At 38.2% G+C, this 16,855-nt stretch overlaps 1 protein-coding gene across 1 annotated transcript in view; it reads left to right on the plus strand.

Moving 5' to 3' along the window:
• The first annotated feature begins 2,255 nt into the window (after positions 1-2,255).
• The window catches only part of MAEL (maelstrom spermatogenic transposon silencer), a 38,372-nt gene continuing 23,772 nt past the window's right edge, over positions 2,256-16,855 (plus strand). Inside the window, exons 1-5 of the mRNA XM_049633864.1 lie at positions 2,256-2,546; positions 2,807-2,899; positions 4,491-4,590; positions 5,534-5,689; positions 7,327-7,368. Of these exons, the coding sequence (XP_049489821.1) occupies positions 2,415-2,546; positions 2,807-2,899; positions 4,491-4,590; positions 5,534-5,689; positions 7,327-7,368 (523 nt within the window). The 5' untranslated portion in view covers positions 2,256-2,414. The remainder of the gene's footprint in view (positions 2,547-2,806; positions 2,900-4,490; positions 4,591-5,533; positions 5,690-7,326; positions 7,369-16,855) is intronic.

Consider the following 16,855-nt stretch of genomic DNA (forward strand, 5'->3'; position numbering starts at 1 on the left):
TCAACCCTCAGTTTGCTCTCAGTTTTTAACAGTCTCTTATGCTTTGGTTCTCTCCCACTCTAACCTCTTTTTTTTTTTTTTTCCTTCCCCTCCCCCATGGGTTTCTGTTAAGTTTCTCAGGATCCACATAAGAGTGAAAACATATGGTATCTGTCTTTCTCTGTATGGCTTATTTCACTTAGCATCACACTCTCCAGTTCCATCCACGTTGCTACAAAGGGCCATATTTCGTTCTTTCTCATTGCCACGTAGTACTCCATTGTGTATATAAACCACAATTTCTTTATCCATTCATCAGTTGATGGACATTTAGGCTCTTTCCACAATTTGGCTATTGTTGAGAGTGCTGCTATAAACATTGGGGTACAAGTGCCCCTATGCATCAGCACTCCTGTATCCCTTGGGTAAATTCCTAGCAGTGCTATTGCTGGGTCATAGGGTAGGTTTATTTTTAATTTTCTGAGGAACCTCCACACTGTTTTCCAGAGTGGCTGCACCAGTTTGCATTCCCACCAACAGTGCAAGAGGGTTCCCGTTTCTCCACATCCTCTCCAGCATCTATAGCCTCCTGATTTGTTCATTTTGGCCACTCTGACTGGCGTGAGGTGATATCTGAGTGTGGTTTTGATTTGTATTTCCCTGATGAGGAGCGACGTTGAGCCTCTTTTCATGTGCCTGTTGGCCATCCGGATGTCTTCTTTAGAGAAGTGTCCATTCATGTTTTCTGCCCATTTCTTCACTGGGTTATTTGTTTTTCGGGTGTGGAGTTTGGTGAGCTCTTTATAGATTTTGGATACTAGCCCTTTGTCCGATATGTCATTTGCAAAGATCTTTTCCCATTCCGTTGGTTGCCTTTTAGTTTTGTTGGTTGTTTCCTTTGCTGTGCAGAAGCTAAGAAAGCAATGTTTCATGATCAAGAAGAGGTTATACTCAGAAAAGTAGGATGCTTCAAAATTAGAGAAACCCAGCAGGATCATTTATTTTAAAAAATTTTAATATTTATGTATTTTTGAGAGAGAGACAGAGACAGCACGAGCAGGGGAAGGGCAGAGAGAGAGAAGGAGACACAGAATCTGAAGCAGGCTCCAGGCTCTGAGTCATCAGCACAGACCCGGATGAAGGGCTAGAATCCACCAGCCTAGATCATGACCGGAGTTGAAGTTGGGGGTTTAATCCACTGAACTACCCAGGCGCCCCCCAGCAGTATCATGTATTATATTAACAAATTAAAGAATAAAACCATATGATCATCTGAAATGATCCACAAAAAGCATTTAATAAGTTTTCAACTCCTATTCTTGACTTAAAAACATATACGATGGGTCGCCTGGGTGGCTCAGTCGGTTGAACCACCGGACTTCTGCTCAGGTTGTGATCTTGCGGCTTGGTGAGTTCCAGCCCCGAATCGGTGCCGAGCCCGCTTCGGATCCTTTGTCACTCTCTCTCTTTCAAAAATAAAATAAAAAACATTTAAAATATATATACATCAACATGTATACACATGCTTAATAAACTGAACTCATAAGGAGATTTCTTTGTGAAGCATATAGAACACTGAAACCAAAGCCTTCTGTATACACCAGCAGTAACCAATTAAAAGATGCAAGTTTCCATAGCAGCTACAAATATATTCCTGACCTTTCTGAGGAAACCTATAAAATTTTATTCAAGGACGTTATTTATGTTTTTTTTTTTTTTTTCAGGGACATTATTTTAAATCTCAGCTTTTTATTGTCGGTTTTCTTCCTCACATATTGCAAACTGCTTTGTAAAACCCCATGTTCTTTGCAACCATTACGAGTGTAATTTAAGAACGGGGTGGGGGGGGGACGAAAAGGCAACAACGCCCCTGCGCCGCGCGCCCCATATTGGTTGATGCACTTGTTCCGTCACCTTCCTTCTCAAACTCCCCCCATTAGATTGTAAACTTCTTGGGGGAAAAGATCTTGTTTGTCGCGCTCCTGTCTCTTTCCCCCACCCAACACCTTTCACAGTGCTTGACACAGAGCTGGCCTTTTACAGTCGTAAAACATGAAAGAACCTGAACAACTCTCCAGGCCTGTTTTTCTCGACCTACTTTAACACATACTACGCAACAATATACAGGAATTGCGCCGAGCCTTCCACGTGACAGCACACGCACCCACGCCTCATCCCAGCCAATCAGAATGCTTTGCACCTGTGACCGAGCTCCGCCCCCCCTCCACCCCACCCCCACTGCTCCACGAGGCGGCCTCGGACTGCTTTTCTCCCGGCAAGGCCAATGCGGCTGCGCACCGCGCCCTGATTGGTTGAGCGCCGCAGGCCTTCGCGCGCAGGCGCCTGCCTCGGTTACTAAGGGCGGGAGCCCGGCGAGGGCGCCGGCGGCTTGTGCTGTCTCAGGCCCGGGTCGTCGAATCTTGGCCTCGCTCGCCATGCCAAACCGCAGGACCAGCCGTAATGCTTACTATTTCTTTGTGCAGGAGAAGATCCCCGAACTACGGCGGCGAGGCCTGCCCGTGGCTCGCGTAGCTGATGCCATCCCCTACTGCTCTGCTGACTGGGTGGTAAGTAAGGGGGGGGGGGGGGGGGGGGCAAGGGGGGGCAGAGGGGGTAGAGCAGGCAGTTGGGCAGGTGAGAGGGCGAGGCGGGAAGGATAGAGGCCTCGAAGAGACCAGACCAGTGACCCCTTGGCCCCTGCTGGAGGGGAAGGAAGTCCGGCCCTAAGGCAAACCGACGCGGAAACTTCCTGGAAAGTCTAGGCTTCCGCGTCTGGGGCCTAGGGCACTCGGTCCTCATTGCCGCTTCTCTCCTTTCTGTCCCCAAGCTCCTGAGGGAGGAAGAAAAGGAGAAGTATGCAGAAATGGCTCGGGAGTGGAGAGCAGCCCAGGGAAAGGACTCTGGGCCTTCGGAGAAGCAGGTAAAGTTAGAGAAGAGCAGTTACCTGCTTGGCACATAGGCGTGTTCAGTAAATGCTGGAGGAGTGAATGGGTGAAGGGTAGGCTGGTGGGTGATTTGGGTTAATGCAAAGAAGGATTTTTTTTTTCTTTTTCCTGGTGTCAGAATGCCTGTTAAAAAGCCAACGGGCTCCCTGGGCACCTGGCTGGCTTGGTTGGTGGAACATGCGACTCTTGATCTCAGGGTTGTGAGTTCAGCCCCACATTGGGCAGGGAGCCTACTGGAAAAAATTTAAAGAGCCAACAGGTTCCCTAGCTAGGGCAAACCACACGTTGTTATTTGGTGGTGTGAAATCACCAAACAGGGAAATCCCTATTCAGAAACCTGCAACCAATAAAGCATGATCAGCAATGGGGGAGTTGGGTTTTAGGATTTGTACTAGATGATCTTTAAGGGTTCCTTTCAACCCCTTTATGATTAAAGACTCCCTTTTTGAATGTTGAAAAGTAGCTTGGACCATTGTGTCTTTTTAAATGACACTTGGAACCAGACCAGTTGTTGTGTTTGAAATTTGGAAATAACAAAACTTGCACATGCTGATGAAGGTTAATGTGCCTTATAGTAAGAATTGAATAAAGTTTATTTAGGTAAAGTTATGACTAGTAAAATGATAAAGTACTAAAAAATTTTCTTGTTGATTTGTATCAAGAAAATGCAGGGTTGGGGTGCCTGGGTAGCTCAGTTGGTTAGGTGGCTGACTTTGGCTCAGGTCATGATCTCAGGGTTTGTGAGTTCAAGCTCCTCATTAGCTCTCTGCTGTCAGCTAGGATCCTCTGTCCCTCCACCGTGTGCATGCTCTCTCAAAAATAAATAAACATGGAAAAAAAAAATTCAGGGTAGTTGTGGACTTTTCTCCTCCCTCTGTGTTCTTTCCATTCTTACATAGTAAAATTCCATTCTTTTTTTAAACTGTCAACATCGGATTGAAGTTCAAGAGAGCTTTGCTTGCTTTAGGTTTGAGAGATTTTTTTATTTTGTAGATGTATATTTGAGTAGAAGCTCTAATCAGTTGCATTGGTACTTAGTTATACTTGTGGGCTTTGATTTTTTTTTTTTTACTATAATTTCTTATAAGAAATTTCCTCTCATAATGTAAGCCATGTTGTGTACATACCTCATTGAGACTTGGAGTCAGCATGATTGGGTTTTTATTTTTACCAAAAATCGTGTTAAAGTACTTTGTCGAACAATGTTCTTTTGGCCACTGGGCTGGCATATATTATGTGATTCAGTGGGATTGATTTAGGTTATCAGTAGTGGGCATTAAAAAATTTTTTTTGGATTATCAGTAGTGGGCACATGGTTTTCAGGAATAGTTGAATTGGTTGTTTACTCATCTTTTGGTTCAGAATATTTACACATTTTGCCCTTGTCTCCCTTTGGGTTGTTGGTGTCACTGACAGATATGTGTTTATTTACTCATTGGGGTTCATTGGCCTAGAGAGGTTACTGAAGTAATCTATGAGCTGTTTTTGTTATTTTGCTAACTTTAAGTATATGTATAAAGTGACCAGTAAGAGTTTAAGAATGTGATGAATTCTCTTCCTCTTTAGAAACCTTTTTCCACCCCACTGAGGAGGCCAGGCATGCTTGTACCAAAGCAGAATGTTTCACCCCCGGATATGTCAAGTTTGTCTCTAAAAAGTGATCAAGGTATAATAATCCTAAAATGTTTTGCTTAGATAAATGTGGGTGCTCAAATTGATCAAATGATCAGTAAATATATGTTCTGTTCATTTGGGTCCTGCATTTCAAAATAACTGACTACAAGTGTTCAAATTATAGTGGTGCTAAAGTTGTAAAAGATGAGCTAATTTGCGTTTGTTGAAATAACACTGGAGAGGTTTTGTTTTATACAAAAATCTGGTCTCTTGGTTAATAACCACTTCATGTGTTACTAAATATACTTCTTGGATTTAAGTGTTTATAACTAGACCCTTAAAATACATTTAAATTACAAAGAGAAGGTTGAATTATTGAGTTGGCCTGGAAAAGAATGTAGCTAATAAGAGCCCTTGTTATTCCTTCTGGCTGTTTTTATTGTGTTATGAATTTGTTGAAGATTAATAAACTTTTAACAGTCTTAATTGTGGCCAATCCTGGTGTATAAAACCCTTCTCGCAATCTCCTATTTCTTTCTTCCTTTAGAGAATTTATTGGTGTTCTTATGTAAATTGGTAAAAAGTAAAGAGTGAACTAAATTGTCCATAGTTTATATCATGCAGTTTTTCTACACTGATTCTACTTGGCTTTATTTCCCAAACCTCTTGAATTTGTTGAATATGGGTCACAGCTTTTCTTAAGTCATTCCTGAAATTCAAGGCATATGTCTAACTAAATTATGTAGAGCTGGCTGCAAATTTGAATAATTTTGTTGCTTCATGCAGAGTGGTTACCACTGTAATCCTTGATAAGTATAATTATAAAAATTTTGATTCGTTTATCTGGTACAGATAATTAGTTTTCTCATTTCCAGCTCATTTAGGATTATAGGAACACAAGGAAAACGGTTCTAAAACTTTCTTTTGTAGAGGGGTAAACTCTCATCTATTTGTGCTGTCTTACTGCTTTTTTTTCTTTTTATTTATTTTTTTAGCTCTCCTTGGAGGCATTTTTTATTTTTTGAACATTTTTAGCCATGGTGAACTACCTCCTCATTGTGAACAGCGCTTCCTCCCTTGTGAAATAGGCTGTGTTAAATATTCTCTCCAAGAAGGTATTATGGCAGATTTCCACAGTTTTATAAATCCTGGTAAGTAGAGTTGGGTAGATGCTAGATCTTAAAAAGTATGCATTTTATCTTGACTTTATTTAACAATATTTGTTTCCTTAAAGGCTGATGCACAGTTGAGTTCCTAAAATGTAACAAGACTTCATCATAATTGGTTGAAAAATCATTAAGAATTAGGTGTTTACACGGGGCTTTTTAGTTGAAGCTTTTAACCTCAAGAAAGCATTAGAGTTGGGTGGATGGTATACCTGAAAATGTGTATGTAGCCTGGCGTTTGCTTGCCTATGGCCTTACGTCTTGGAATTTTCTAAAAGCTTTTTATGCCTTTGCTCTTATTTTTTTAACCCATCCTTTATCTTGGCGATCACTAGTTTTTAACTTGATGTTGCTTTGTAACCTTCAGCAAAGTTATTAACCTTTCTGAACTTACTAGCTTATCAGTAAAGTGGGAATAATTCCTATTGTTGGCTGCTCTAAGGAATACAAGAGAAGGTATGGAAATAGCCTAGTACTTAATAGCTTCTCAGATGTTCTCAATACTTTTTTTTTTTCTGGATATTCCACTCAAGCAAAAGAGGTAGTAATGAAGACAGGATTCAATTCAGTTACCAAGAGGATAGATAAAGGACCAGTAATACTTTTTAAGGCAAGGAGGGGAACTATATAGGGAGAAGAGTGAAGGGAAAGAGGTTGAGGAGAGAACTTCATCTTTAGTTTTGTCAGTTGCTTTAAAATTCATTAGTACAGGGGCGCCTGGGTAGCTCGGTCGGTTAAGCGTCCGACTTCGGCTCAGGTCATGATCTCGCGGTCCGTGAGTTCGAGCCCCGCGTCGGGCTCTGTGCTGACCCCTCAGCCTGGAGCCTGTTTCGGATTCTGTGTCTCCCTCTCTCTGTGACCCTCCCCCGTTCATGATCTGTCTCTCTCTGTCTCAAAAATAAATAAACGTTAAAAAAAAAAATTTTTTTTTAAATAAAAAATAAAATAAAAAATAAAATTCATTAGTACAGGCCAGCACTTTTCCTTGTGTTTAGATGACAGAAAAACGAAAAACTAATTATCCTACTCACACCTGTGAGAGTTGTTGCTTAGAATAAGTTAAATAACTATTTTTCTTCATATGGTTACAAAAAATTAAAAAGATAGAATTTGGAGACTTTTTTTTTTTTTTTTTTTTTTTAAACATACATGAATACCTATATCAAGGGCCTTCTGGACCCCTCGTTAAGGCTTCTTTAGCTCAAGTTTTCTTTACCTAGTGTTTTTTTCTGTAACTTTTTATGTACATATAAAGTTTATTTTGAGAGACAGCCCGTGGGGGGTGAGGAGAGAGGGAGAGAGAGAATCCCAAGCAGGGCTCCATCCCATGACATTGTGACCTAAGCTGAAACCAAGGGCCAGACACTTAACTGACTGAGCAGCCCAAGTGCCCCCTACTAGTAACTTCCTTTTTAAAACAGCTTAGACAATATACCAAAATTCTTTAATACTCCTCATTCCTCTGGGTAAAACAAAACAAATCTCTATGAAAATTTAATCGTTTGTGTTTTCACATAGCAGTAACAGTTACCTACCTATGTTATTTATGACTTGATCATCCTATGAAATATTGCTATAGCAAAACCAGAGAACTTCTCTCAACAAAATATTTTGTATTCTAGGTGAAATTCCACGAGGATTTCGGTTTCATTGTCAGGCTGCAAGTAAGTATAAATGAATGGGGTAGAATATAGGCATTGAATGTGTATGTACCTGATTAAGACTTACTGCTTTAAATGAACACGTAAAACATAATTTGGAGGAAGAATAATCTTACTGTTGGAGACTCTTCATAGAATTGATAGATGGTGCATGTGATCCTTAAAAACCTGAAAATGAAATAGATTTGTGGGACACCAAAGGATATGACTGTATACCTAAGCTCTGAACTAAACTCTTTTAGAAACTAGGTTTTAACAAGTTCCCTCTGTGATTAGAATGAAAATCGTGATAATAATTTTATTTTTTATTTATATTCAAAATTATCATTGTTTTAAGTTTGTTTTTTTTTACTTAAAAATGCTAAGTTTTTCAAATATGCATGATAAGCAGCTATTATGTAACATTTATAATGCTGTTCTTCATAAATGAAGAGAACATTTTAGAGTCACTTTTAATTACGTCCTTTGAGTTTTTTCCAGTCTTCGTGAAAAATATGTATTAGTCCTTTTTTTGTTTTGCCTGGGATCAGGGCCATAGACTGTGGAACAAGGTAAGGGCAAATTTTTTTAGTTGATTCCTTTATGTAGCTTTGAATGAAAAAAAACGTATAAAGCAGAAGAATTCTGTTGTAGTTTTTGAAGTGTGAACCTAGCTAATCTCCCCACGTATTACGTCATCTGAGGTTATTCAACTAAGTAGGTGGTAGTAAAACAAAAATAGAAACTTAGCTGGTGAATTAACTTCACTTTTTTACTTAAGCTGTTTCTGGTTTGTTCATCTGTTGAGTGCATTGGAATCCCTGCAATTTGCCAGACATTCATTTGTGAGAGTGCCACTGGCTTACTGTTTATTATTCTGGTTCTGATAAGTACTTGATTTAAAAAAAAAAGTTTTTAAGGCTTATTTTTACAACATTTTCAAGTCAACCCGATTAACAGAAAGTGTGGTTCTTAAAAACCTATTAAAGACTCTAGAAGGGTTTTCTTAATATGTTATTTTAAACTAATTAAAATTGAACACCATTCATTCAGGAAACTTAGATCTTTTGGAGCTCGTCAATTTAGACATGTCTTAAATTGCCAATTTGATAACGCTGGGAAATGTGCCAGTTAAATAAAATAAATGATTCTATTAGAGTGATGGCTGTGTCGACATAATAACTAAAAGTGCTTATGCTAGTGTAATCAACCTGATGCTTAGGAAAAGATCATGTTTCAAAGGGGAACATGCTGAAGCAAATTTACATGTGGATGCAGTGTAAGTAGTAGCTAAGGAATGTACATGTAGATCTTTCAAATGCTCCTGTGCTATCTGGCCTTTTATGAAATATGTGTAAGTGAATCGAGGGAATACTTCATGGATGGGTGTTATGGTTTAGCACATTAGAATCAAAGAATTTCAAGAGATTTTGGTACGGAATCCATTAATTTCCCCACCCCCACTGCCTTGCTTTTCTCTGAAAAGGTGCTTCAGATTCTGCATGAGAGTGTGGGAGTAGGAGGTCTTGGACCTTCTCTCTCTCCCCCCCACTTTAACCAGAGGAGCTCTGCTTCTGTCCATTTTAGTGGTTAATTTTCTTGAGAGAAGTTCTGCTTTAAAAAAAGCAAAGCTTTGAAAACTGCTTTTGGCTTCCCGTACAAAAGGTCTATCAGCTTTTAAAATTAGTCTTCATACACAAAGAGTATAACATTGACTTAAAGTATAAAGAACGTTAATGAACAGCTGTGCATTCACCAGTCAGCTGAAGAAACAATAGCAGTGCCCTATCATTGAAGGTCCCTGTAGCTCTCCTTGATTGCATCCCCCTCCCTTTTTATGAGAGAGACACTATTTGGAATTTTGTGCTAATCATTTTTTCTGAATAGTTTTATTGTGAATACATATGTATTTAAATGGTGTATTTAGGGGCACCTAGGTGGCTCATTTGGTTAAGCGTCCAACTTCAGCTCAGGTCATGATCTCACAGTTCGTGAGTTCAAGCCCTGCATCGGGTTCTCTGCTGTCAGCATGGAGCCCACTTTGGATCCTCGCTCTCTGTCCCTCCCCTGCTTGCTCGCTCTCGCTCGCTCTCTCTCTCAAAAATAAATAAACATTAAAAAAAATTAAAAGGTGTATTTAATTTTGTTTTTTTTGAACTTTTATGTAATTAACATTGTGTGCTTGTTTCCATACCTGTATTTGTTTTTTTAACTCAACATTACCTTTCCCCAAATTTGTATTGGAATGTCTTATATTGGTTTGGGGAATTTTATTATGTATCTGCTTACTGACTTAATTACAGGTACCTATTTTCAGTGTATGCATTGTATTTTTTTTACTGTCATTGTGGCGTCTTTCAATGAACAGAAGTTATTTTTAATTTAGTAAATGTATCCTCCTTTTTTCCCTTAGGGTTTTGAGGGTTCTTAATGTCTTAAGAATCTTCTTCTACCTGCAGGCGATAAAGATAGCTTTTATTAAGTTTTGTTTTTCATATCCCAAGTTCTTATTCCACCTGGCACTGACTTGTGTAATGGTGTGAAATAGAGGTTCTGTTTCTTTTTTTTTCCTGTGTAGATAATTAGTTGTCTCAGCATCATTTATTATTACTGTTTTTTTTTTTTTTAATGTTTGTTTATTTTGAGAGAGTGCATTCAGGCGAGCGGGAGAGCGAGAATCCCAAGCAGCCTCCATGCTCAGTGAAGAGCAGGACTCAGGGCTTGAACTCCAGATCCATGAGATCATGACCTGAGCTGAAATCAAGAGTCAGACGCTCAACCGACTGAGCCATGGTGCCCCTCAGCGTCATTTATTAAATAATCAGCTTGTTCCTCAGTATGTAGTGCCACATTTCTGCAGATGCATGGGTCTTTGTGATATATTTATTTTGTTCTGTTGGTCTGCTTGTGTTTTTTTTGGTGTTCATACCATTGAATACAGTATTTTGATAATATTTACTTAGACAAGTTCCTTGACTTTGTTTTGGAACATCACAGCTATTCTTGACCCTTTGCTTTTCCATACAATTCAGAGTATCATGCTTCACAAAAAGCTTTGTTGAAATTTAGATTGGAATCACCTTTAAATCTTTAGATCATTTTGGACAAAACTGACAACTTCATGATACTCTGTGAACATGGGGCTACATTTTAATTTTGGATCTGTGATGCCTTATAATCCTCATAATTTTCTTCACAGTGATCTTACTATCTCATTAAATTTATAGCTTATAAATTTTATGATTTATAATGTCTCTTGAAATTATATTTTTATTTACTCTTATGTTTTAGTTTTATCCAACCATTGCTGAACTATAATTCTTGAGTTTGGTCAATTTTTTAGATCTGTGAAATGATGTTTTTCCTAATCTATATATTTTTTATTAAAAATTAAAAATTTTTAAATGTTTATTTTTTGAGAGAAACAGAGATAGAATGTGAGTGGGTTAGGGGCAGAGAGAGAGGGAGACACTGAATCCGAAGCAGGCTCCAGGCTCTGAGCTGTCAGCACAGACCCTGACGCGGGGCTCAAACCCACAAGCCATGAGATCATGACCTAAGCTGAAGTTGGTCACTCAACTGACGGAGCCACCCAGGCGCCCCTATTTTTTATTTAAAATTTTAAAAATGTGTGTAACTGTGCTGGTTAGGAACTCTAGTTTTTAATGTTTCATCGGCTGTAGTTTTTTCTTCTCTTATTTTTCATATGCACTTTTTTTTTAATGCAAGTTAACATAGTGTAGTATTGGTTTCAGAAGTAGAATTTAGTGATTTATCACTTACATATAACACCCAGAGCTCATCCCATCAAATGCCCTCCTCCTTAATGCCTGTCACCCATCCCCTACCCACCTCCCTTCCAGCAACCCTCAGTTTGTTCTCTGTATTTAAGAAGTCTCTTACGGTTTGCTTCCCTCTCTGTTTTCATCTTATTTTTCCTTCCCTTCCCCTATGGTCATCTGTCGTATTTCTTAAATTCCACATAGGAGTGAAATCATACGAGATCTGTCTTTTCTCTGACCTACTTCGCTTAGTGTGATACACTTGTAGTTCTATCTGTGCTGTTGTAAATTGCAAGATTTCATTCTTTTTGATTGCTGAATAATATTCCCTTGTACCACATTTTCTTTATCCATTCATCAGTCGATGGACATTTTGGCTTTCTCCATAATTTGGCTGTTGTTGGTAGTGCTGCTATAAACATTGGGGTGCATGTGCCCCTGTAATCAGTATTTTTATATCCTTTGGATAAATACCTATTAGTGCAATTGTTGGGTTGTAGGGTAGTTCTATTTTTAATTTTTTGAGGAACCTCCATACTGTTTTCCAAAGTGGCTGCACCAGTTTGCATTCCCACCAACAGTGCAAGAGGATTCCCCTTTCTCTGCACCCTCGCCAACATCTGTTGTTTGCTGAGTTGTTAATTTTAACCATTCTAACAGGTGTGAGGTGGTATCTCGTAGTTTTGATTTGTATTTCCTTGATGATGAGTGATGTTGAGCATCTTTTCATGTGTCCGCCTTCTGGATGTCTTCTTTAGAAAAGTGTATTGATGTCTTCTACCCATTGCTTCACTGGATTACTTGTTTTTTGGGTGTTGAGTTTGTTAACTTTTTTATAGATTTTGTATACTGACCCTTTATCTGATACATCGTTTGCAAATATCTGTTCCCATTCTGTCCGTTGCCTTTTAGTTTTGTTGATTTTATTTCCTTCACTTGCAGAAGCACAGAGGTCCCAATAGTTCATTTTTACTTTTGTTTCCCTTGCCACTGGAGACCGTGTAAAGAAGTTGCTGCGGTCAAGGTCAAATAGGTTCCTGCCTGTGTTCTCCTGTAGGATTTTGATTATTTCCTGTCTCACATTTTGGTCTTTTGGCCATTTTGAATTTATTTTCATGTGTGGTTTAAGAAAATGGTCCAGTTTCATTCTTCTGCATGCCTCTGTCCAGTTTTTCCAACACCATTTGCTTGAAGAGACTGTCTTTCTTCATTGGATATTTTTTCCTGCTTTGTCGAAGATTAGTTGGCCATACATTTGTGGGTCCGTTTCTGAGTTCTCTGTTCTGTTCCATTGATGATCTATGTGTCTGTTTTTGTGTCAGTACTATACTGTCTTGTTGATTACAGCTTTGTAATATAGCTTGAAGTCCAGAATTGTGATGCCTCCAGCTTTGGTTTTCTATTTTAACTTACTCTGGCTGACATTATTTTGGTGTCTTTTCTGATTCCATATATTAGTGCATTAGTATATACTCCTGATCAGGGTAAAGATGTTCCCTTCTACTCCCAGTTTGGTTAGAGATATCAGTTGCACATTTTAATGAATAGTTTTTCTGTATCTCAGGTGATTTGTGTCTTTTTGTTCATCTGGTAATTTACTAATGCTAAACCAACCTTACATTCCAGCAATAAACCCATTATAGTGACTGTATAGCTCTTAAATTGCTGAATTTGGTTTGCTAATATTTTGTTTTAGGATTTGTACGTTCATGTTAAAGACTTTGATTAATCTTACCTAATTTTGTTCTCAAGGTTATTTTGCCATCCTAAAATGGGTTAGAGAATGTGTCTTCAGTTTAATTTACCTTTGGTTATCTTTTATGGTTCTGCTAAAATAATCTTTTTTTTACTTCTCTGAACATTTAAAGCCTTATGTCTGAAAAACATAGGGATCTTTTTGTTGGGGGGGGGGTCTGTTGGTTATCTTGATGTCAAGATACCTGTTCTCTTCATATGTCTTATTTTTTTCTCCCCCACCCCCATCTGATTATTTTTGAGGGCTGAACAGTACATAGAAAAACTTGTTATTCTTCTCTGAAGAAAATTTGTGACTGCTTCTGGCAGAAAGATGCTGTCAGTAGCCATCTCCGAGTACCTTAATCCAATTTCAGGGATTGAGATAATGTAAAATTGGGTTCATATCTATTAAGAGTCTATTTCTGATTGATCTCTAAAAAGGGGGGGAAGGTAGACAGATTACCACCAAAGGATCATCTGTAAAATTTGCAATTGACTTGAGTATAAACAGTGGAAGCAAGAAGGCAATTGAATATTCTTTTAATTATAATTTTTAATATACACAAGTAATACTAGAGTAATACTTTTTAATGTCTTATTTACCTATTTGAAAGAAAGGGAGGGAGTATGAGAGGGGAAGGGGGAGAGAGAGAGGGAGAGAGAATACTAAGCAGGCTCCATGTTGTCAGTACAAAGCCCAACGCGGGGCTCAAACCCACAGACCGTGAGATCATGACCTGAGCTGAATACAAGAGATGGATGATTAACTGACTGAGCCACCCAGGTGGTCCTACAGTAATATTTTTTTTTAAAGGTTTTATTTTTAAGTAATCTCCACACCCAGCATGAGGCTCTAATCCACAACTCAAAGACCAAGAGTCACATGCTCCACCAACTGAGCCAGCCAGGCACCTCCAGAGTAATAGTTTTAATTCTTATATATCTAGGTCTTTTGAAAACTGCTCAGTTTATCAGACTCTAAATCTCCTCTTCCAGAATTCATAAATGCCCGAAATTACCAATGAACCCAAATGCCAGAATCCACTTTCTAGGATTCCTTCTTCTCCAAGATTTTGGACCCCTGGTTCCTTACTGTAGTTATCTCTCTGCAGTGCTCTCAAGCAGGTGTTTCATTCATAGAGTTCTAGTCTGTTGCTATCAGAAATTGAACTCTTCCTGTGTGTCCTTTTTTATAACTTTATGATAAAATTCATAATTTGATCATAAGCGTGAATATTTATCATCTGTACTGAATAATTTCAGTAGCTGGAATACTTTGGATCTCATTCTATCAAATTTGGTTTGGTTCTCATTCTTCTTTCATCCTGTACCTGGTTATTCATATATAATGTTTGAAAAAGTGATTTTTTTTTTGAGTTTGACAAATTGAGTGGTATTTTAGTAAAGACATTCATCTCAGTCGTTTCTCTCCCCTATTGACCTTAGGTTAATAATTCATTTGAGTCCAGACAATATGTAGGAAAAGATATTATTTTAACATAAACAACAAAATGGACAAAAGTGGAAAGTTTGCTTACATTAAAGCAAGTTAAATTCATGTATTATGATATAATTAAATCATGTAAGAACTGATAGTTCTATATATATTTCCATTGTTTTACTTGGGGTTTACTTTCAACTTAAAAGCAAAATGCAAATGAACAAAGCGTTAGGAATACAGGCTGCTTCTCTGGAGTTAATCCCTGTTTAAAAGAGCTCAGTGAGTGGTTGCTACCAATAAAGTAGTCTGAAGCTGCTTCCAAATTAAACATTGCAGGAGTTTTCTTTTTTTTTTTTTAAATTTTTTTTTCAACGTTTTTTATTTATTTTTGGGACAGAGAGAGACAGAGCATGAACGGGGGAGGGGCAGAGAGAGAGGGAGACACAGAATCGGAAACAGGCTCCAGGCTCCGAGCCATCAGCCCAGAGCCTGACGCGGGGCTCGAACTCCCAGACCGTGAGATCGTGACCTGGCTGAAGTCGGACGCTTAACCGACTGCGCCACCCAGGCGCCCTAAACATTGCAGGAGTTTTCAAGGAAATCATTTTACTGTATGTTTCTTTTATCTGTGATTATGCTTTTAAAGATGTGCTTAACTGTCACATTAAAAAAATTAAAGTTTTTTAGAAAGCCTATAGTACATAGATCTAACAATGTGGTCGGAGATTCCATAGAATATGTTTAAAGATGTATTTTCTTTATTTTTATCTTCAGTATCTAAAACGTACATGATTAATGTGTATAATACTTTAAAAAATATATGTATAATTCAAATAGCCGTATTTTACTAACATAAGATTTCTTGTATTAAGTTCAAATCAAATTCCATTTTCATAAATTAATAAATTAAGCTTTAACAAAGGTATGGAAAGTTCATTTTTCTCGTTTTCATCTTCATACAGTGTGGGTTTTTTGGTGTTACTACCTTTTAAAAAACAAAAACACCCACATATCTAAGTATTATACCTACATTTAAGTTTTTGGTGGTAGTTTGTATTTTAAAAGAAACTACTTCTTCATGAGTTGCCTCAAGATCTGGTGGAAATGCTTACAGAAACTAGCTAAGAAAAACTAAGAAGCACATTCACAATACTGATTTTACTTTGGTAGCAGATGGTCTTTGAAGACTAACGAAGGTAGACAGGACCCATTAAGGTGAAATGTACTATTTCAAATACTTAACAATTTACATAAAATGAAAACAAAGTTTTTTTTAAAGAGGTAGGCATCTGTACTAGCTGATAGCAATGCAATACCTAGTTTATGAGGATCAAAAACAAATGCCCATTAGGAAAAAAAACAAACAAACCATGTTTTATCTAATGTACTTCCAGTCAATAGTCCAGTAACATTTTCTTCCCAATACAGGCTGTTCCTGGGAGACAGTTTACGTTAATAAGGGAGTCAAGAGTAATTGTTTGCAGTTTAAATAGATAATAACTTTTTGCATCCCTCTTGATAGTGTCTTAAAAAATATGCAATTCTAGGGGCACCTGGGTGGCTCAGTCGGTTGGGTGTCTGACTTTGGTTCAGGTCATGATTTCATGGCTCGTGGGTTCAAGCGCCGCATCACGCTCTGTGCTGACAGCTTGGAGCCTGGAGCCAGCTTCGGATTCTGTGTCTCCCTCTCTCTCTGCCCCTCTCCCATTCATGCTCTGTCTCTCAAAAATAAATAGACATTAAAAAAAAAAAAATGCAGTTCTTAGATACCATTTCTGATTTTTCTATTATCTGTAAGCTAATCACATGAAACTATAAAATTAGTAAATGTCTTGAAATCTGTATATAAAACATAAATTGCCTCTGATTTCAAATTCATTTATATATCACTCAATCTTAAAAAAAAAAAAAAAAAAAAAAGTCTCCAAAGATAATCTTATACCATTCTTTAAAAAAGGAAACTGTTGCGGGGCGCCTTGGTGACTCAGTCGGTTGAACGTCCGACTTGGGCTCAGGTCATGATCCCGCAGTTCGTGAGTTCGAGCCCCGCATCGGGCTCTGTGCTGACAACTCAGAGCCTGGAGCCTGCTTCCGATTCTATGTCTCTCTTTGCCCCTTCCCCACTCATGCTCTGTCTCTCAAAGATGAATAAACGTTAAAAAAAAATTTAGAAAAAAAGGAAACTGTTCCTTTTAACTTTACACCCACCCAACACCCCAATTTCAAAACACATCATTTAATTATCTTGGTCATGGACATTTCCAAGATGAGATTTTCTATTTCATTCCCATAGGTTCTGGTCATCAGAAAAATCATGCTTTCCTTTATTGAAGGAATTTGGTCCTAACGATGTTGGTGTATCCCTTCCAGTATTCTTCATCCTCATCTTTGTTTCTGGAGGCATTTCCTCTGTTCACTATCTTCATCTTCATTAAAACCTGCTACTGAAAGGGTTTTTGGAGCAAGAGTTCCTCTAGGCTTACTTGATCCAAGTTTGATGGATATGGCTGAGGCTTTTCTTTGTCACTACCTGTGGTGCTTCCAAATTTGT

Source organism: Panthera uncia, chromosome F1, assembly GCF_023721935.1.
Source record: "Panthera uncia isolate 11264 chromosome F1, Puncia_PCG_1.0, whole genome shotgun sequence".
Lineage (NCBI taxonomy): Eukaryota > Metazoa > Chordata > Mammalia > Carnivora > Felidae > Panthera > Panthera uncia.